This window comes from Mytilus californianus, unplaced genomic scaffold (assembly GCF_021869535.1).
Source record: "Mytilus californianus isolate M0D057914Y unplaced genomic scaffold, xbMytCali1.0.p SCAF_13, whole genome shotgun sequence".
Classification (NCBI taxonomy): Eukaryota; Metazoa; Mollusca; class Bivalvia; order Mytilida; family Mytilidae; genus Mytilus; species Mytilus californianus.
The window spans coordinates 36,691,511-36,715,010 of record NW_026262615.1 but is presented as its reverse complement, the minus strand read 5'-3'; the positions used below and the strand labels follow the sequence as shown (position 1 = coordinate 36,715,010).

General features: G+C 32.4%; 1 protein-coding gene across 1 annotated transcript in view; it reads right to left on the bottom strand.

Annotated features, from left to right (window-relative positions):
* LOC127723582 (FAS-associated factor 2-like) overlaps positions 1–23,233 on the bottom strand; it is a 30,128-nt gene extending 6,895 nt beyond the window's left edge. Inside the window, exons 1-11 of the mRNA XM_052230254.1 lie at positions 23,081–23,233; positions 17,244–17,312; positions 15,122–15,231; positions 14,074–14,189; positions 13,422–13,451; positions 12,463–12,563; positions 10,245–10,330; positions 8,631–8,722; positions 7,394–7,492; positions 5,663–5,741; positions 3,373–3,454 (exon numbers count right to left, since the gene is read on the bottom strand). Coding sequence (XP_052086214.1) covers positions 3,373–3,454; positions 5,663–5,741; positions 7,394–7,492; positions 8,631–8,722; positions 10,245–10,330; positions 12,463–12,563; positions 13,422–13,451; positions 14,074–14,189; positions 15,122–15,231; positions 17,244–17,312; positions 23,081–23,140 — 924 coding nt within the window. The 5' untranslated portion in view covers positions 23,141–23,233. The remainder of the gene's footprint in view (positions 1–3,372; positions 3,455–5,662; positions 5,742–7,393; positions 7,493–8,630; positions 8,723–10,244; positions 10,331–12,462; positions 12,564–13,421; positions 13,452–14,073; positions 14,190–15,121; positions 15,232–17,243; positions 17,313–23,080) is intronic.
* Positions 23,234–23,500: the final 267 nt, after the last annotated feature.

Below are 23,500 nucleotides of genomic sequence, written 5' to 3'. Positions count from 1 at the left end.
TTTTTTTTAAATATTTGTATTGTTCTAATAATTTTAAATAAAATATCCAGTTATCCAGATTAGTACAGAATGATTCTATACATATTTGAAAAATTCGGTTATGATATTGGGATCGTTTCTTTTCATCCTCACCATTTCCGGCACTATTCGAGGTATTGAGTACATAACCCATTCTATTTGTCAAGTTCACACACGTGCACGTGATTCTACAATTTTACTTGAAAATTTCCTGTCTCGATAGCTTTCCCTTTTCTTTCACTACACGACAAGGCATTATACATGGTATAATGTTTGCTGGAGATTCATTAACAAACGAAATAATTTCTTGTACCATTATTTCTTAAATTTCCACATGTACGACTCATAAAAAATAAGAAATCTGCAAATGCATATTATCTTGAGAATGGCTGTAATAAGGTCAAAAGAAGAACCCGTATATGAATTTCAGCAAAATAAATCAGATCGGAGTTTTTATATAACTTCCCAATGCATAGATCACTGCCTGTGTTACGCCTTAGCATTGTTTATATTGTAATGCTAAAGCCATATTGTTAAGTCTAAGTCTAAAGCTTTGTGTATTATAGTTATATGCTATAAATGTGCTGGTGTCAGGATATAAATGTACTGGTGTCATGATATAAACGTACTGGTGTCATGAAATAAATGTATGCTATACGAAATAAATTAATGTATGCTATACGAAATAAATGTATGCTATACGAATGTACGTATGCAATGCTATACGAAGGTACCTATGTAATGATATACTAATGTACGTATGTAATGCTATACGAATGTACGTATGTAATGCTATACGAATGTACCAAGGGCGATGTTATGAGAATGTAATCATCCAGTATGATGCTAAAACATGTTTCTAGTGTAAGTTCATTAGATTGTATCCAGTATAATGTAAGGAGACCACTTCTAAGCAAGGATCGAAGCTCATAAACTCAGCAATAAAATCAGGACCTCTAGAAAGTTCAGAGAGCCGACAACCTTGCTTCAGAAGTTGGCAAGGAGACTGTTCATAATGTAATGCTATACAAGTTTACCTTGTGTATTGTGTCTGTATCTAATGCAAATAAATTGGGTTTTTTAATGTGATATTAAAATAAGGAGATGTGGTATCATTGCAAATTGGACAACTTTTTGCCACAGTTTAAAGTAGATCTATCGGGTGTATTTTTTCTGAGCGTCCTTTCTGGTCATGTTGCAAAATTACTTATTTGTTTTACAAATAGTTTACCAAGTATCATTCAATATACAACAAAATATCTACAACTTGAAATTTAAAGATTGAACTATCAATATTTTAATTTTTTTCAAGAAAAGTAAGCCCGTGACCCCCCTTATATATATATAAACAAACAAGTCTAAATTGAAAACAACGTTCAAACCTATGATTGCGTTGGATAAAAACCGCAATTTGTATACGTGTGCATGCAAAACAAATTTATATATATATATATATCAGAAGTATTAATTAACGAAATTATCTCTTCAAATTTTAGACAATTATATCATTTAATGTTTCTTCAATAGGGAAAACTTAAATTTCCCCTATATGAACAAAATAAAATACTCTAAATGTGGTTAATTTCAATGTAATGTTACGAAAATGTGGTTAATTTCAATGTAATGTTACGAAAAAACAAGGTCCGCGATCCCTAGTTTTTATATTGAAATTTGAAATTTGAAATTACTTTGACCGAAAAGTCTTTTACAGAAGCTTACGAAACATTTATTGCCGAAAATTTTGACACCCCAGCTGCCTTATTGAATGAAGTGGATATAAGCAATTATAATAGGCAACCATAAGGCCATCAACCATGAGAAAAATCTCTAACGTTTAATCGGTTATAAAAGGACCCGACATAGTAATATTATTTTCTTCACCCTCTCCCTTCTTCCCTATACCTTATACTCTATAATTCTATAATACTAGTAATCTTCAATATTGAGACTTGAGAAGAAAAAATTACTTCAAAATTGTATTCTCTACTTCTAAATGATTCACAAAAGAACAATACAAAAATGCAAATTTCCCTTTCCTTTCGAAATTGGAATTTGATCAAGAAAAAAACTGCATGTTCTATTTTTATCATACATGTGTAGTTTCAGTTTCAACCATGGTTCTAAATTTAGATTTTACTTTCCCAAAAAATTGCAGACGGAATAGAAGACACCTGTTTATTTTCTGCTCCTTGAGAACTGAGATTTGGATGATATAGATGATTTACTTATTCTGAGATAAATGTCACAGTGCTTAATTCTTAGTTTCTGTGTAACGTTTTGTAGACGGAATCTGATTTTTTTGTTCGTTTTTTTTCTGTAAGCTTTGTCCTTCCACTTAATATGTATACATGTTAAAAATGTTTCACTTTTTTTTTTTACCCTTTAGTATCGTTTATACTTTTCACACAAATATAAATTATCCTAAAATTTTCAATTGCTTAAAAAACGGGACATGCCAACGCCTTTCTAGTTCAACATACATATTTACATGCAATTTACAGGTAATTATTCGTTACCTTCAAGATTACGCTACACTGACACTATGAATTTCATTCAAATACCATTGTGGGGTCAATTCTGGATTGATTTTAACGAGTATGATACGACTAGAAGCAGAATTGTCACTTACTAGTTTGTTTATTTTTAATTTCTGTTAAAATAAATACGAGCGGTATTATGTACCCCCTAAAACAAATAATGTTGCAGACTAACACACAATAGGATACTAAGATAGATCTAAGATTTCTGATTGGAGTCAACTAATTTCTTTGAAATTTTGACATAGCACAGGAATACTTGTTTGGGTTCATGATAGACCGCACAAAGTCATTTAAATGATGATTTTTCTTTCATGTGCCCATTTCCCGTTCTTGGAGTAGGGGGGATAACTTGCATAACTAACGACGCACGTTTTGTATCCCGAATTCCGCTAGAGGCGTGCAATTACGTATACTTCGCCTTAAAGTTTTATCTTTATACATAGTTTTAGAACCAATGATCATAAAACATCATTAACCTGAAAGAGAGGCAAAAGATACAAAAGGGATATTCAAACTCATAAGTCTAAAAGCAATCTGACAATGCCATGGCAAAATACGAAAAAAAACCAAAAATTCAAACAACAGAACACAAAACACAACATAAAAAACTAAAGACTGAGCAACACGAACCCCAACAAAAACCAGGAGTAATCTCAGGTGCTTGGGAACAGTTAACAGATCCTGCTCCACTAGTGGCAACAATTGTGTTGCTCATGTAAGTTCAAAACCAGTAATAAGTCTAATTCAGTATGTCACATTCAAGTAAAAGAGGACAGAATTGTGTTTACGACAATTGGAACATATCCAAAGTTACCTTTTCTTGGTCAGCTTTCAATGATTCTAAATAGGCTTCATCTTGTTGTTGTCTTAAAGTTTGGTTGAAATTACGTTCTTCTCTACAATTAATCAAATCAACAGTAAGACATAGTATTAAGTTACACATTATATCACTGTTCTCCCCAGGGCCTTTTAGCATCATGGTAATGTGATGCTATATTGCTTGAATGTGATGCTATCTGAAATGATTTCCGTATAGATAGTGTAAGGGATGTGATGCTTAAATTTCTAGAAACAAGATGGTATTTTATAATTTTCTGTTTACCATGATGCTATATGAAATTTGTAGGGAGAACACTGATTATACTAATCATGTAGATACATTTTACAGAGTTTTCAAGCACTGTGGATTCATTTATTTTCCTAGATACCAATTTTTCGTGAATCGGGGAAAAATTATATTTTCATTGATATCTAATTCGTTGTTTTGCCAGTCTGCATACAAACATATATATAGTTATTTGAACATTTAAACTCATGGTTTACCTATACACATGTAATTCACTAAAACTTATATCCCAAGAATAATAATGAATCCACAATACTAAAATTTATTAAAACTTTATTATTCAAGGCCAGGCCTGCTTGAATTTGATAAACAGCTAAGCCATCAAAAGTTCTCGGCAGTGCTGTGGAGAGACCGTAGATCATATGTAAACAGCTTGCTGTTAGGTGAGAACCAAGGCTCCATGTTGAAGGCCGTACTTTGACCTATAATTGTTTACTTTTTACACATTGTGACTTTGATGGATATATAGTTGTCTCATTGGCACTCATACCACATCTTCTTATTTATATCTACCACTGTATCGAGTGTCATACTATATTTTTCCACTTGAGACAGTAAAATCTTTATATTGTCAAGTGTGGAGAAATATCATACTGCTCGAGATTCAGTGGTGGAATCTGTTTCTCTAACGATATTCAGCCAAACTTAATCTTTCTATTTCAAAGATTTTTCTTTTTCATGTAATCACAATAGGAAATTTAGAGGAGAGCAAGAAAATTTGACGTCATAAATGAATTTTAGCCAATGAAGAAATGAGATCAAAGGAACCTAACATTGTTTATACAAAATATAATCAACCCGTCTGTGATGGTATAAATCAGCTAAGAATTAGAGAAACATATTTGTATACTGTGGATTCATAATAATTCATGGAGAACTAGTTTTAAGGGATATCATGGATATATGTGAAACAACAAATATCAGTGTTAAAAAACACAAATTCACAACCACTTTTACTCAGAATTTGTCGGAGTCAAGTCTCCATGAATCAGAAATATAAATAACTTTCAGAAGTGGATAAACAACTTATCGCTATTTGTCCTCCATAACTAGCCATCACAGATGTTCCTGGAAAATGTTGACGTTATAAGAGAAAATGTTCAAACCAACAATGCAAAAATGATTGTTGAATGACATCAATAGTTCAAGTGTCACAAAATGTCTTATCTAATTTAGCAGATTCCAAAATAGCCATATGGTTTATGAGTTCCCTATCAATTAAAAGTTAAAGTTGAAATTTTGTTGTTGGGTTGCTGTTGCATTGATGTTTACCCCACATTTGCTGTTAGGAAGGGTGAAAATGTAACCATCTAGACATGACATTTAAGACTTTTTTTTACTTTGTGTATATGTTATAAATTACCTACTTAACCTCAAATTTAAAAAAAAACCAAGGAAACTGCGAGCTACTGCTCCCTGATGATACCCACGCCCAAATACTTGATGGTAAACAGGAAGTTGTTGAGTGATGAATCTGAAAACGCATCACAAGGTATAGCTGACTTATATAAACCCTGAAACCAAATTTCAGAAATCCTTGTAATGTAGTTCCTGAGAAAGATGTGACGAAAATTTTCAACTTAGATGTCATGTGTAAAATGATGTAAGTGTTTGGTAACAGGAAGTTGTTGAGTTATGAATCTGAAAACACATCACATGATATAGCTGACAAGATGCAACAAAAAATATTCATGGGATGGACGGACGGCCTGAAGGATGGACTGACAGATGGATAGAGGGACAGATGGACAGACAGAGGTAAAACAGTATACCCCCACTTTTTTAAAGCAGGGGTATAATAAAAATCAACATAAACAACTGTTAACTAGTGATAATATAGACACCATTAAAAATTTCAATTCTGAATCCAATGAAAGAATTGTTCAAAATGGAGTTAATTGTTCAAAATGAAGTTATGATTTATAAATTTTTTTTTATCAGAGTTAGGCTCTTAATGACTCACTAACAATTGTATTACCTATCTGCCCTTGCTGCTACAAGACTAGTTTCATTCTCGTTCATAAGTCTCTCTAATCGCTGTGTTAATTCTGCTGGACCTAAAATAAAACATTATTTATTATTATTGTGTTACTTCTTATGTACCTTTTTTCCTATTTATAACTGTACTGAAATTTTAGGCCATATAGAATCAATGTTCTGGTTCTTGCAGGGTTTTAAAATAATGATGGACAATTACAATTATCTTATGCATTTATTTGAAAACTATTTCAAAATTTCAGATGTGGAAAAAAGGCCTAATTCTAAAAGTGAAGTTTATCATTTATAAAAACTTTGATTTTTCAATGTATCACAAAATTTCCTCTTGATTCAATTTTCAGTATTTTAAATCTGTATTTGAAAGGAACGGCCATATTACATTTGAGAAATCTAACATATCATACCTACATTTTGTAAGCATTTTATGTTTAATGTATTATGCTTCCTTCTCTGCACCTTTGTCTATTGGTTTTAGAGAAAAAAGTATCTATCTATATACAAAAAATTAAAACTAGAACAAAATTAAAGAACCTTAGTGAGCACGCTCACATACCCCACGTCTCTACATTTTCATTGGAGAAATAAAATAAGTGTAAGAAAAAAAAAATTGTATAAGAAAAAAAAATTGAATCATAATTTCCTGTCAATATGCACATCTACATAGTATGTCCTTATTATCTACACAGTTTCATGAAATTCTGTTGTGTGGTTTGAGAGGAGTTGCGATGACAAGAAATAGGACTGACGGACTGACGGACGGGTCAAAAACATTATACCCTTCGCAACTCGTTGCGTGGGGTATAATAAACAGACAGACAAACAAACACAAAGATCAGCCTTAAACCCTCACTCTATTAAGCACAGGTTAAACCTTAATGAATACTTTTTTGTTAGATTTTATCCATTTTTTTAAGTATGCAAAAAGCCAAACAATTCAGGAATTATCTTGTTACTCCAGAACATACAACATCATGTTGTTCCTATGATGTACAAAGTTATCAACAACATTTACAAAATTTTTTTTCATTCACACAACCTTGGACAAAAACAAAGGAAGCAAAAACAGAATGTGGTGGATTCAATTATTTTTGTGGATTGAGAAAAGCTTGTATACGCATGGATATTTGATTTTGTGATTTGGTAAAAGTCTGTATACAAGCCGATTAAAAAATTTAACATTTCAATTCATGATACTCAAAATTGACAACAAGACTTCAAATGGTCTGCAATTTTATTTGCTATGGTCTACATGTTTCACCTGCAGGGCAGGCGTCATCAGGACAATTTTAATACAGAAATTAATTACTGAAGTACTCAAAGTGGTACATTGAATTTGACGTTGTCATGGTGAGAGAACAATGAAAAGTGAAAGTAGCAATAAAGAGTTATAAATAGATAAGATAAATATAGAAAAATAAAGTTTGTTTACAATGTAAATGGAGTTCGTTTTACTTTTATATGATAAATGACATTGTTCTAATGGCTGGGTATCTAAATGGACGATCTTCCTATGGTTCCTACCACTTCGCAAGGCTTCTCTTCCAACCTGGCCATTGTTGGATGTTACTACTTCCTGGTGCGTCGGCAACAAATTTCAATTCATGGTTTACCTATACTAAGGAAATTCGCTTGAAATTGGTACTCCACAACTAATTTTGAATCCGGAGTATGTCATTTACTATTGCTTTTGATGAAAATGACTGAAACTTACCAATAGGACCTTCTATTCTAGCTACAACTGTCATTTTATTTTGACGTAAAACTATTAAAGCTAAAAATGGATATGTATTCTCTCTTAATGCCCGAGACACTGAAATAGAGAAAAAATATTTTCCTGTAGGAAATATTGTTAACATATTAGAATGGTATCAAATATATTTACATAGCATGGGCAATGTATCCACATTTTTTTTTTCAATTCGAGGCTTTTTAGACCTGACTTATCAAATAGACACCTATATATTGAATAGACTGTGCTGAACTCTAGATGTCCTTAGGTTTTTAGTGTTGTTTTTAGAGTATTTGTATAGCTATCTCATTGAGGTAAACAAAACTTCTCCTTTTATTCTTATAAATAAATGACTCTTTCCGATGGGTCATTTTTTTTAAACCAAGTGCTCCACAGAATAGTGTTCTTTAAACACAGATTAATTGTCCAATAATAAATAAATCCAAGATCTTTAGATTTTCTTAAATTGTAAAAAGTGCATATAATGGTGTTACAAATGGAACTGTTTTCATTGTGTTGCAAGCAACAGTCTTTCTCAGTCTATGTAATACATAGTAAGTTTCAAAACACATTTACTTTCTGAAAAAAATCCTTCATAAAAATATTTCTCCTTGTTTTAAGTTTCACTTTGTAATTGATTTAGAGTTTGCAATATGGTTATGGGGGAGTGTTGAGCAAAAACAAGATAACCCCTCTACATTCTTTATGAGCCTATCCAAAGTCAAGAGCCTATTATTCAGTACTTGACGTTAGTGCTGTCTACCGTATATATTTTTTGTTTATAGTTTTAGCTTTAATCAGGCCGATAGTTTTCTCATTTGAATCTGGCCCTTTTATAGCTTATTATATGGTATAGGTTTTGCTTATATTTGGAGGCCCTACAGTGACATATAGTTGTTAACATCCATGTCCTTTGGTTTCATTGGCAATCATGTAACATCTCCTTATTTTATAATCTGTCTAAGTAGTTCATCTACTGTATCACTAGCCTGTCAACACTGAGGTTTAAGTTCAAACCTCAAACGTGGCATGTGGGTTGACTGCAATCTTATTTGATTAGGATAACAATTTTTCCTGCAGATGATCTGTGGTTCTCTCTGGACACTTAAGCTTTCTCCACCAATAAAGATTGGCCTCCACGAAATAGCCAATAATGCTGAAAGTGGTGTTAAAACACAAAAAAAAACAACCAAAATCCTTTATTTTATATGCTACATACCCCTGTATCCTTCAGGACTGTTAGTATTACATGACCAAAATAACATACTGCTATTTATAAAATCTATCACATCATTATTCCCTAATGTATTTCTGAAAATAAATAAAAGAACAGAGTTCCAATGTCCCCCGCATTGCACATATTTTATCTATCCAAGGTACAAGGACAACACATTTTTTGTTTGTTCTTCAAAACAATTTATAAATATCTTATAGAAATGAAGACTTCAGAGCAAATGCAATGCGATTTCCGTTATAATTATAATATTTACAAGGGGGATGACTTGCTAAAAATATTTGATCAGCTTTTATTTTCAAAAGTATAAAAGACATTGCTGATATAAACCTATGATATAGATTTCATAAAATTTTAGCAAGAATTGTACACATCAGAGTGCTAACAATGCAATTTTCCATGTAATCAATATTTCCAAGGGCCATAACTCTTTAAAAAATAAGTGATCGGGACAGATTTTCCAATTTGTCTGAGACATTGCTGATATAAACCTATAATATAAATTTTCTAAAAATCTGGCAAGAATTGTATACATGAGAGCGCTAACAATGCAATTTTCCATATAATCAATGTTTCCAAGGGGCACAACTCTTTTAAAAATAATTGATCGGCACTGATTTTCGAAATCATCCAAGACATTGCTAATAAAAACCTATGACATAAGTTTCATTAAAATCTGGCAAAAATTGTACACATGAGAGCGCTAATGATGCAATTTTCCATAAAATCAATGTTTCAAAGGGGCTTTACTTTTTTTTTAAATAAGTGATCGGCACTGATTTTCAAAATCATCTAATACATTGCTATCATAAAGCTATGATATAAGTTTCATAAAAATCTGGCAAGAATTGTACACATGAGAGTGTTAACAAGACGGGACGGACAGAAGCCTGGTATTTCTATGCCCCACGCAACACGTTGCGGGAGGGGGACAATAATATAGGTCAAATGATATTCTGGAAAATGAATGCTAAAATAAAATCTATTTCTATTGATAAAACTGTTGTGTATCTGAAAATATAGAAGACCATATACTAAAACAAATTGCTTCACAGGCTAGTTTCTTTAATTTTTATGAGCCAGAAAGTAATTTTTCAACAACAAAAAACTACCATGTACCTGGCTTGAAACAGTTTTATCTGATAAAATATACCAAAAATTTTGTAATACTCAATTTCACTTCAAACTATATCTTATTACACAAAGAAATAAATGTTATAACAAATGTAATACCTTATAATATGGTTTTTATTTTGACATTGTCTCAAGATTAAAATTGTTAACAATTAACAATACAGAAAGCAGAAAATCAATAAATTATGTTAAACAGAAGATTTTATGAATACCTGGAGAAAATAAGGCTGATTTTATGCCAAAAATACAATACAGAAACAAAAAAGGTTTTTCATAATACCAAAGCATATGCAGAAACAAAACCATTTACAGTTTTTTAGACGATCCAGGATTTTTTTAAAGAGAGTGAGCCATACAAATTTTTTGGACGAATTCGTACAAGTATGCAAATACAATCTTGATAGTCAAAATCATTAACCTGAATAATTGTAAACCAATTTTCCCTATGTGTATTTGATAACAAACCTGCAAAAATCTGGTGTATCCTGATGGTTATCACCATGGAGATATACCAACAAAAATCGTAGCTCACTCTTGGCATCATTTAAAGCCTGAAAAAGAGAAGAAATACACTACAGCTCAGCTGAATTTTCTCCGTATTTTTCTGACGAATTACAAATCAGAGCTTCCTGAAATGTTGAAATAATCTTCATATGATCATGCTTTATTTGGTGAGACATTTTTATATATCCATTTCTCATTAATTTCTTATTTTTTCATACTTAAAACAGGGGTATCTCAGTCAGTAATAGTTGATTAATGATATACTGTTGATTCGTTATTATTCGTTGGATACCAATTTTGTTTCGTGGGTACAGGTGAATCATGAATTCAAATGTTCAACGAATTACAAATTTTTTATAAGCTTTGTATGCAGGGATTGGCAAAACCACGAAATCAAATACATGTATCTTCGAAAATACAAGTTTTCCTTAATCCACGAAAATTGATACCAACGAAAATAAATGACTCCAAAGTAAACGAGAAGTTTTACGTATTCGAATTTTGATGTCAAATTAGTTTTTTTCTCCTGTAGTTGAAGACAGACTTATAGGCAAAAGAAGCTTTCCTTCTCATTCCCATTACACATAACAATGGATGGAGACAAAGGTAACTATAAAACTAAAATGTTTTGACTGAGAAGCTGACAATAAGTCTTATATTATAACTTGAATTAATTCCTATTAAAACTAGAGGCTCGCAAGAGCCTGTGTCGCTCACCTGACTCTACTTTGGTTTTAGAAATCATTGTAAAGATAGATAAAATTCATAACAGATACCCAAATAATGATTGAGGCCAAATTTGGTTTAATATTGGTCCTGTTATTTAATAAAATATCCTGGTGGCCATCTTGAACAGTAAATCGGCAACAAAGTAGCAACACTTGGTCAGCACCTAATAAGGAACATTCATGCCATGTTTGGTTTCATTCCATTTAGTGGTACTCTAAAAGAAGACATTTGTATGTATTTCCTGTAGGGTCCTATGTTAAACTAAGTCCCCCCCCCCCCCAGGCGGCCATCTTGGATGATGGATCAGCTGCAAGTAACAACACTTGGTCAGCACCTCATAAGGAACATTCATGCCATGTTTGGTTCCATTCCATTCAGTGGTTTTCTAAAAGAAGACATCTGTATGTATTTCCCGTAGGGTCCTATGTTAAACTAAGTCCCTCGCTGTCGGCCATCTTGGATGATGGACCGACTGCAAGTAACAACACTTGGTAAGCACCTCATAAGGAACATTCATGCCATGTTTGGTTTCATTCCATTCAGTAGCTCTCCAAAAGAAGACATTTGTATGTATTTCCCATAAGGTCCTATGTTAAACTAATTCCATCCCCCGCTGGCGGCCATCTTGGATGATGAACCGACTGCAAAGCAACAACACTTGGTAAGCACCTCATAAGGAACATTCATGCCATGTTAAGTTTCATTCCATTCAGTGGTTCTCTAAAAGAAGACATTTGTATGTATTTCCCTTAGGGTCCTATGTTAAACAAATTCACCCACTGTCAGCCATCTTGGATGATGGATCGGCTTCAAAGTAACAACACTTGGTCAGCACCTCATAAGGAACATTCATGCCATGTGTGGTTTCATTCGATTCACTGGTTCTCTAAAAGAAGACATTTGTATGTATTTCCCATCTAGGATCCTATGTTAAACTAAGTCCCCTGCTGGCGGCCATCTTGGATGATGAACCGACTGCAAAGTAACAACACTTGGTAAGCACCTCATAAGGAACAGTCATGCCATGTTTGGTTTCATTCCAGTCACTGGTTCTCTAAAAGAAGACATTTGTATGTATTTCCTGTAGGGTCCTATGTTAAACTAAGTCCCCTGCTGGCGGCCATCTTTGATGATGGATCAGCTACAAAGTAACAACACTTGGTCAGCTTCTCATAAGGAACATTCATGCCATGTTTGGTTTCATTCCATGCAGTGGTTCTCTAGAAGAAGTTCAAAATGTAAAAAGTTAACGACAACGACATTGATGACGATGGACGATGACGACGGACGCCAAGTGATGAGAAAAGCTCACTTGGCCCTTTGGGCCAGGTGAGCTAAAAATACAGAATCAGGTCCCTAAAAATTAGTTTTGATCCAAAAAATTGCTTCCAAAAATCTCAGAATCATTGACCACAAAAATTGACATTCATGACTTGGCTATATTTATTACCTGACTGTATGATCCCTGGTAAAATACTGGATGGTCCTGTCCATATAAATCATTATATGTCTGTATAAATCTAACCACATCCCCAACTGGGTCTACTACATCTGGTAATAAATAATGGAATTACAAAGCCATAATACCCGGTAAATATATTACTGAACACTGTGTCAATCAAAGTATATTTATGTGAATTATAAGACACTTATTTATCGTTTCATTGTACTAATATACATTTACTATGAATTCAGAAATTTTTGTGTGCATTTATTTTTTAGATTTTTTTAAGAATTGGCAGAAAGCTTGTTTTATTATTGAGATTTAAGTGAATGCTGCGTACAAATAAATTATAATGATAACAAAAAAGTCTGTAAACTGTTAACTCTCCTTCACATAATAATACAAATTACTGTAAATTCATTCATTATTTCGATGGTTGGAAAATCAACACAAAAGTCTAGTTATTGCAATTTAAGAAAATACTGCAAAAGGTATTTAATTTTAATTGTGAATCTTTTTTTTTTCACAATGATAAAAACATCACTAAAATTTCTGAATTTAAAGTATAATATTTTCGAAGATTCTAGTTATTCTATTTTGTTGTGCACAGTGATCATATACATGTACATCATGCATTCCCTTTTATTTATTCGGTTCACATAGCCTTTTTCTATGACCATCATACATATCATTTCATTATTAAACTACAAAAGTAGAAACTGCATTTAAAAAAATACTTACTGACAAACTTTCATGTATAAATATAAGAAGATGTGGTATGATTGCCAATGAAACAACTTTCCATGTTGCATGAATCGAAACAGATCTCATTTTTTTTTACTTAATCTTAAGCTTGTCCTTTATTCATGATATGTTCTATACCTTTCTTTTCATTGCATTTTTTTCTATTTTCCTCGACTGAAGATGTTTGTGGGAATGTAAAATCTCTTACTAATAATACTTACTTCTCCTTGGATCTTGTCTAAATAAACCCCCTTAAATAAAAGAAAATATACATTGACATTTCACCAATGAGGGAAGTACATCTGCAGTTATATTATCATGGGTTTTTTTATGCACTGATGCATAAACTGTAAACTTTGATTTTTTTTTTAATTTCAATTTTCACAATTGCTACTTTTGAAATTTTAAATCACGGTTTAAAACTTTGCATACCAATCACGACACAAAATGCTTTCTGTTCTTAAACCTTAAGAATAAAATTTATTTCATAGAATATAGAAATAGAGGTCGTATTACAGGTAAAGACAGAAATGATCACAGTGAGCTGAAAGGATGACCTGAGATAATTGAGATGCTTTCCGTCACATTTCTAATTCTAACAGTCCTGTAAAATTTGAACATCATAAATAATTTCTTTCATGAGATTGTTCTTATACACAAGAATAAACTCATTTCAGGAAAGTGTTACCTAATTCAACCAACATGGCAGCCTCCCTCGTCTGGGTTACTGCACATGAACGAAAAACAGAAAAACTAAATTGATAGATTTTGGATTCACTAGTATATAGATTTTCATATCAATTTTTCTATTGTAATAAAAGTCCTCTATTAGTTTAGTTTAATATTAAAGACTTCCATCATTTGGCTACTTACAAATAAATGTTAAAATATCTGTAAAAGTTGTGTAAACAAATCTAAACGGAAACGCCATTATAAAATATGTCCATTGAAATATTCCTTGTGGTCTTCTACTTGCTACTGTAAATACCCTGGAAATAAAAAAAAACAAATGTAAGAATCATTATAATGAATACTGGGTCTAATGTTTAATCTGGGAAAACATGGTTTATCTATTAGTTGACATTTTGGCTATGAACAAGCTTTTAGTAATTGTGAGTACTAACAGATTATTAGATCAGTGCTTTGTGTCTTTGAACGCTGATAAACCTGGTTAACCCAGCCTGTCCCAAGCAAGTAACCTGTATTCCAGTGGATGTCATTGTCAAATCAAATTATCTGAGGTTTCTCCCCTTATAAATTAAAGTTTATGAAAGTTTGTAGGAAAATGTGCTAATTTAATTAAAAATAAATTGAGAATGTGTCCATGGGACACAGATGATGCCCCTGCTTGCAAAAAAGTTATAAAGGGACATAACTAGAGAACTGTAAAAGTGATGCAACCCAAATTCGGTTATTTATGGAAATAAGCACTGTGTATAAGTTTCATAACATTTGGTTGAGGCAAACTAAAGTTAGAGAACAGAAACCAATTTTGGGACGTACGTACGTATGTAAGGACGGACAAGGGTAACACTTAATGCCCCCTTCGCCTTAGGTGGGGGCATAAAATTCTTGGTCAATCAATTTGATCAATGTGACAGAATACTACATTACACAAAACTAATTTATCATGCAGAACTTGAATTTCAAAATACATCGTTTTTAATAATTTGCTATATCTTTATTTTTCTCAATCCTTTGAGTCTGCGCAATATGCGGTAGTAGTCAACCATGGTTAGGGTGTGTCATTATTTTTGTGTGTCTCATGAAATATTTGTCTCATTTGTGTCTGCCAAATGACATTTCTTTTTCATTTAATTTTATGTCATTCTACATCAATTATTTATTGAAAAGATGGTGAAAAAGGGCACAAAATGGCAGACATTTGTCATCACTTAAATTACACTGAGTGCAAACTGACCTTTGGTCTGAAGGTTGAGTGTTAACTGGTGGTGTTCGAGGCTCAGGAGGAGGTTGACTATAAACTGAAGGAACTCCCTCTTGTTCATTAAACGTGTCCTGCACAGCAGTCTAAAATGTATAAACATTGTCTTGATTATGCCATAATTTGTCATTATGTGTTTTAGTTTTTTTTCCAGTTTGGAATTTGATGTTTGTATCTGAGTATCAATTCTCTCTGCTAAATTGATTTACAACCCGTGTTGACTTGGAATGGTTTAATTCAGAGCTTGACTTACGACCTGTATTGACTTGGAATGGTTTAATTCAAAGCTTGACTTACAGTACCTACAACTATATTTACATTAATAAAAATCTGTTCATATATCATGCATAAAAAAAAAACTTTTTACTCCTAAAAATATTACCCGAATTTTCATTTGGATGGAGATAAAAATACATAACGCAGTATTAAAATAATTTTGAAAACACCATAAAAGGTTAACAATTTTCCTGCACCTTTCACTGATATCTTGAACAATGCTTATTTGATTTGGTAATTACATACAATGATACAATATGTTTGTAAACATCATGGCTGAATTTGGTTCACAAAACAGTGAAGGCATTAGGATTATGTCACACATGAGGGTGAACCAAAAGAAAATATAATGCTGTGAAAATCATGATTGATTGATTGGTATTTAACACCACTTTCATTACTATTGTGCTATTTCGTGGTGGTCAGTTTTTATTGGTGGAGGAAGCCGGAGTGCTTGGTTGTTGATGCAGTCTTTTGTATTGCTTAATATATAGTTTTGGTAATTCCTGTTTTTCTTTTAATCTATTATGGAATACAAATTTGGCACTGCCAGTTAAAGATGAACCCCTTTTTGACTTAATGGATCTATTAGTTTGTGATAATTTCATTTAAAGATATCATTGAAATACAGGAGTTTAAACTAGTGTGGGTCTGAGATCGGTCTTTTCATTTTTGAATTACATTAGTCAAGCAGGGATTCAAATTAGTGTGGGTCCTAAGTCCAGGAGCAGTCTTTTCTAGGAGGGGACTTTTCATTCTTAAATTACAAAAGTCAAGGACCTACCATTCTATACAGATGCTTTATACACAACCACTGGTTTCTTTTGGAGGACCTTTCACTTAAAATTTCAAAGGTCCTGGACCTTTCATTATCTTAAGCAAATTTGAACCCCTGGTCAAGGGCCTCCCATTCTTTACACTGACGTTAAAACAGGACCTTTAGTAGACTTTCTAAAGGAGGACCATTTACTTAAAAATTCAAATGGTTCTTAACCTATCATTATTTAAAGAAAATTTGAACCCCTGAAATATAAATAGTTTTGTTCTTGTTGTCTTACTGTCAGTAACTGAAATAATAAAATTCTTTATTAAAAAAAATATAGCTCATTATTTAACATGGAGGATAAAGAAACAAACATAATAAATATTCCAAAAAACAAACAAAATTTACCAGTACCACCATACTATTTTAGGAAATGTGAAACATCATCCTATATGTGCCAACTTTCATGTCACAAATAAAATGAATAATCATAATTATGTACACAACAGCCCGTGTGGATTTTGCTTTTTCCACTGGCCCACCGTGGGCAGTCCACCCGTGCCCACTCTAGCTATAATCTTTTTTTTGTAAAAATATTGATTACAAATGCTTATCTGCTTTTTTCAAGTGATTGTACTTCATTGTACTTGCAAGTCTTTAGATGAAACAAAAGAAATTGAATGCCCACTCCTACAGGTGGGCAGAGTGGACAAGGTACAAATTTTGCCCACCCGGTGCCCACTCCCATGGTGGGCCGGTGGACAAAGCAAAATCTACCCGAGCTGTAGTGTACTAACATGACTAATACAAATATACATAAATTGAACATGAACCTGTAATTCAAGTAACACCCAAAATTAAGGCTAAACAAATCTGCAAAAGGTGATTCAAGAAAAATTCAAATTTGAATTTTGCAGTGAATACTTATGATTGATGATGACTCTAAAAATATCTCTCCAATGGTAGGACAAGGTAAGCGTCTCTTGCTATGCCATGCATCACACCACCAAGCAAATTCAAACTTAGTCAACCATATCACCTTTTATTCATAATACAAACCTCAATATTCCACTCATGCTGTTGTAAAATCTGTTGACATCTCTCTAGATCTTCTATTCCTGTCATGTCCTATAAATAAAACATAAGCAACCATTAATATCTATGACCCGCCTACAGAGTTTGCAAAGGCGTTGATTGGTTGGTTGGATGAAGGATCTTATTGACAATTACAATATAGTATACAATAGTCTGAAGAAAATTTATTGATCGATTTATAATATTAATTATATCATTAAAAATCCCCCAAAAATTTCAAAGGACTTTTGATTTTCTGATTTTCTAGTTTGACATGTGGTTTACTGGTTTTGGATGCTGGACCTGTGTCTTTTCCAAAGCCTGAGCTGTAAAAAAACATGTGTTCTACATCTTCCTGTTTATTCATTATGTATGAGAATCAAAATGAAATGGTTTTTGTACTGATCTAATGAGTCAAGCCTTAGCTTACTGCTGTTTACAGTATGTCTTTTGATGTGTTGTTTGTTACATTTGTACATTACTGTCCCATAATAGTTTGAGGGCTCACAAACACGTTATACACCGCTACATTCATAACATTCTGTCATACATTACTGATGCCTTTTATAGCTCACTTAAGATTTGACATTGGTACATTCCTGTAATATTGCATTAGAAAGTGAAACAAAAAACAGTATTTGTATTCTAATCAGCATGTTACTGTTGTAGATAATAAAAGCTTTTGCAGCGATCTCCATGGATGAAAATTTAACTGATGGAGGAATTTTATCCATAACAAAACACAGGGTATACGGTGTGGCGTGATCGAAAATATTTCATTCCCCCATTTCCATTTAAGGAATGGTGAACAGAATGATATATTGCTTATTATGTTTATTTCATTATAGAATAACCAATATAATAAAATTTTACATTAATTGTCATTTGTAACAATTCCAATGTCAAGCCTGCATGGCTACCCCTTAGTCAAGAATGACCACAAGCTGTCCTTGAGGTTCTGAAGTCGTTTTCTTGCTGTTTTGGTAATTGTAAATGGCTTAAAAATCTGTCAAATTCAAAAGTCATGAACCGGTATCGACGATTTGCAGCATCAACAACAAGAAGTTTCGTACCTGTTTTGTGAAACGTTGAAGAAAGATTTGGAGGGCAAACATTTACAACTCAAAAGGTTTTAATGACTTTAAATTGCAAATCTCGTAGTAATATACTGTGCAACATGCATCTTTTGATTCTGAATTCAAACCAGATGTATCAATTTGATAGTAAACTACAAAATGAATTCGGAATTACAATACGAAATTTCTTCAGATTGTCAAGTTGCAGTCATTTGGCAGTTAATCAGTTAATATTCATACATAAAAAATTTACTTTTAACAGTCAGGGGACTTACTTAAATGAGTGATTTTCTCAATCACTGATTCAAGTAACATTATGTACATAAAAGTTGGAAGTAAGAGTTGTCTTTCTTTAATAATCACCTATTTAAGTAGTACAAATTAATCACTAGACTAAGTGATTTAATTTTATTGTAGCTTTAAATATAGAATACTAATGATCCAGGAACTAATTATGTTGGTAAAATTATCAGAACCAACATCTGTGTTGATAGGATGACCGGGTCATGTCAGGTGATGACCTTGTACTAAATCTAGGATAATGACATAAAAATCACTTGTTCAAGTATCATACCTCAATTTCCTTCCAAAAAATCACTTCTTTAAGTATCATTATTTTAATAACCCCCACTAATTTCAACACCCCCGAACAGTGAAATTTTTATCGCGAACAGTAGAATTTTATTACATAATCTATAAGATGAAACCTTGAATTTTACAGGAAAAATACTCCCACTGCTGGGAAAAATCTGTTGAGAAAGTATCAGTTCATTATGTAAAGCCATTTTTATAGCATTTTTTCAAGTAAAATAGAATTTGCAGCTAAATGATTGCATCAAAGGCATAAACCTTGATGCTTAAAAGAGGCAAAAAGTTCATTTTTTTCAATTTTACTAATGAAAAGATATTATTTAAAGCTATGTGTTTAAAATTTTGGTAAAACTACAAAACCACAATTTGTGACAAAACTTTGAATTTGCTACTTAAATAAGTGATTTAAAAATCACTTATTTCAATAAGTCCCCTGACTGTTTAAACTTTTAAATTGATTCAATACTGTATTATCGATAATTGCTATACTCGTGTTATTTGGCATGAAATTATGTTCTGTTTTACGTCTTATTTTAAACTCTTTTAAAAGGGGGATGCCGATTGCGTAAGTCAATATAAAAGCACATGTTCAACTTGTTAAACTTTTTCTTTGTAACTGGATTTAAAATTTACTTTTTAATCTCAATTTTCATTAGCATTTGCTGAAACTTAATTAAATAATGCAATCAATTGTCTATCTTGATCAAGTGATCTCGTCAGGTGTGTTGATCTACCTGTACAAGTGATTAGCGATCTTCTGTCGGATATCCCTCAGGGCTTTTAGATCTTTGGATTATAATACAAATTATACAATAAGCCTAAGGGTTACGGGGTATGCAATTACATGTAATTGATTATAATTGCTAACAAAAATGGCGGGGGCTAGCGAGAACGAAAAAACACATTTTGACAATGGCGGAAGATAATTTAAAGATGGCTGGGATCATTTGACAATGGCGGAAGAAATTTTAATGATGGCGGTGCACCATCATAAAACAGGTCATAGAGATCCCTGCTTTTGGAAACAGAATTTACACAAAGGTTGACAATTTTTACACACCCACCAATAAATTGTGATGTACAATGCAGCATGTGTGATTGAAGTAGGGGTTAACTAGTGTTTCTTACAGGAGGTTTTGGCATGGTATGGCACCCTGCCCTTTTTTTGGAAAAAAAATTTGGCGCCATGCCCTTTTTCCATTGTATTTTATAACACCCTGCCTTAATTTAAGATCGGTTCTGCGATTCATATTTTAGCAAGACCATTTCGAGTTATTTCCCTTTGAACGAAATCAAAATTTTACTGGCCGACATTCTATTGAATTTCGTTATTATGTTGAACATGTTGAACATTTTTGAAGCGACTCAGTACAAATACGGTTCATGATTGAACATCATCACACTTTGTACCTCTACAAATTTAAAATGTAGACAATTTAAAAGGGAACCAGGTGATCTTTTGAGTTATAATAATTTCACGATGCATGGGATGAACATAACGTAAACAATCAGCTGTTTGTTTATATTTTCATTTTAAGTTTGACCACTTTAACTTTTCAACTTGGTCGAGATGACAGAATGGGTGTGAATTTACGACTGCTTTTTTTACAGTTGTTATCTAAATAAAATGAAGTTAAAAGAATAGCTGATATTGTTTTGATTAGTACCTTTCAATAGACAAAAAATTACAGAATTAAATGGGTGAAAAGGATTAATAGCCTTAAAAGTTTTGTACAGTTATGAGCTAAGGTAATTCTGGGAAATAATATATTGTATAATAGTCCCAGGGTAATTATAGCTTTGATTGGTATAAACATGTCACATCCAAAAGGTATTTGGCACTAATTCTTTTGTGAAGCTAAAAAGCAATGCAATATGCTCCTTGTCATACAAGTCTTGACACTTTCACCATTGTTCACAACACATCCTTGGCTATATAGAGTCAATCAGCCGCAGTGATTAAGTATCAAAGTGTAAAACTGGTGTTATTGATGAGGCAGTTTCACCATCAAGATTACTATTCTATTAGCTGAGTCTAGAAGTGATAATATTATTGCAAAAAGCTTAAGGAATTAAATTAATAACCTGATATACACATCTTTATTTTTTTACCAGTAAATATGAATCAATGGTATATCTAATTAAACATGTTAAATCCCTATCCATAACATTGCCTTTATATCTATGTAAAGTGTAGTCCATCACACAAAGGGTGCCCTCAAAGCGTAGCCAATCGTGCTAAGGGTGCCCTCAAAGAACAAAATTACCCTGCGCTTTTCATGCTTTTCAAAAGCTGCAGGAAACACTTTTAACCCCCAGTTAAAGAAGTCAAATCGAGCTGTAACCCAATTACTGCTCTGGATAATCAGATTCTGTCACAATAAAATTATGTTAAATATATGTGAATATTTGTACTAATCCCATGCATTCCCAGCAATTAGCTATATATATATAGTGATAGTATTCATCAAAAGTTGATGGACAACTGGATACCTTTATGTCAGTTAAAAGCTCATTAGAGCTTATGTTATGTCATTGCTTGTATACTCTGCCAACTCTAATTAAAGCTTACTTATTTTTTATTTATTCAGGGTTTAAGCTAGGATTTTGAGGGCTTTAGTCACTTTTGCGCGGGACGAAAATCAACCTTATTTTGGGTAGCAGCAAGGGACCTAGGATGTATATTACTATATTTACATCTTTGTCAGACTGTGTAGGACTTAGGCATACTAGGCAGTTACTGCATGATTTGACTGATGTGGCACTTAAATACAAAGATTAGGATATAAAATGTAGAAATCTAGTTCACAATTTCACTTCAGTTAGTTTCAGGGTACATTCCTTATCAGCAAAAGTTGGGATCCATTTTTTTTAAGCAAGGAATCACAGCATAAATGAACTTGTAAGGACTATTTCACTGCATTATTCATACTCATTATCCTTAAAAACGTTTTAAAGCGATATTTAGAATTAATTCTATAAAGTTGGAACCAAGGATTTGTACAAATCCTTATTGGAACAATTTTAATGACTTTAAATTGTAAATTTATCATGAATAGATCCAAATGAAATGAGAACGGGAAGTGACAAGTGGATAATAAATTCAGAATGAATCCGGATTCATCTACGGATTGGTTTGTGTTTAAAAAGGCAGTAAATTATCTTTTTTAATTTAAATTTGCTAAATAAGAACTATATTTGTCTCTCTTGTTTAGTTTGATACTTAATTATTTCGTATTTTACGTTTTAGTGTCTTTAAATTCATAATAATAATTTCGCGCATGCGCAGTTCATCGTAAAGGAAGCACCTGTTTGACTCGCGTAAACATTTCTGAATGTTATGAATAAAGTTCTATCTTTTTAATCGAAATTGTCGAAAGTTTTTGATTAAAAGTTATATCAAATATGACGAAAATACGTTCATTTGACGAAACTACGATAAGCGAACTGCAAATTGTGATCGTTTGGGAAATATTGAAATTAAAATGCGAACTGTTCGAGGGAAAACTCAAATGACGAAACTACGACAAACAAACTGCAAATTATGCTCGTTTGATAAATATTGAAATTGAAATGCCGACTGACTGATTTTACTGGGGAAAATAATTATGATGATCAATTATGAGGTTGATAAATGATTAACGGATTAGTGACCCATCAGATGGCGATAAGCGGATTATCTGTAATCACAACTTATAACACCTGTTGTAAATGTTAATTAGCTGAGGGTCATAAACTTGTCAGAAACAATAAGACAGGTAGAATTATAGTATATTCATGCGAAAATATTTTTACTCTTTCCAAATTTAAGTGACGAAATTGATTTGGAATACTTTCGTCATTTTGAAAACCGTTTCGTAAATGACGAAAATGACGAGCGCTAGCAAAATCACTGTTTATTTATCTAGTAAAGAAGAAACAGAAGAAAGGTCAATACTCATGATACTTGAAACAGAACTTTTTACTAGTTTAGACACCTGGTCCTCAATTCATTATACTGTGTGCAAAATTGAAATATTTGAAGTTATTAAGTATATATAATTATTCAACTAATACGGATAAGTTTTTCTAGAAATGATTGTGATGACGCAGTTGTTTTGAAATGGACCTGATCAGCATCAGTCAAATTTAGAGGTTTTATGTCACTTCGTTAACCTGAAATTGGATTATTTTTTCTGTCTGCTCTGGTGATATTTCTTCTGGTGCTTCTGCCATTATGATCTGTTTTATGTGTGGTAAATATGAAAGATGCGTCAATGACAGATTTAGAAATATTGCAACTTTCCAATTTTTCTATCCCGGATCTTGTCGAAATAAACTAAATGTGGAAACATAGAATTGACGGAATGGATACGATATGAAACACGGGTTTTCAATCATTAAACATACGCACGAGAACACAACTAAACAGACAGTAAGGGGTAAAGGAGAAAAGTAAAATTAAACTAAAAATTGCATATCATCATGTGACAATTAAAATAAAAGCAAACGAAAGCAAACTGTTTTGAACAAATCCAATAAAAACAAAACCAGAGTTGAGTTCACTTGCCGATCCTTATGATCAATGCCATATCA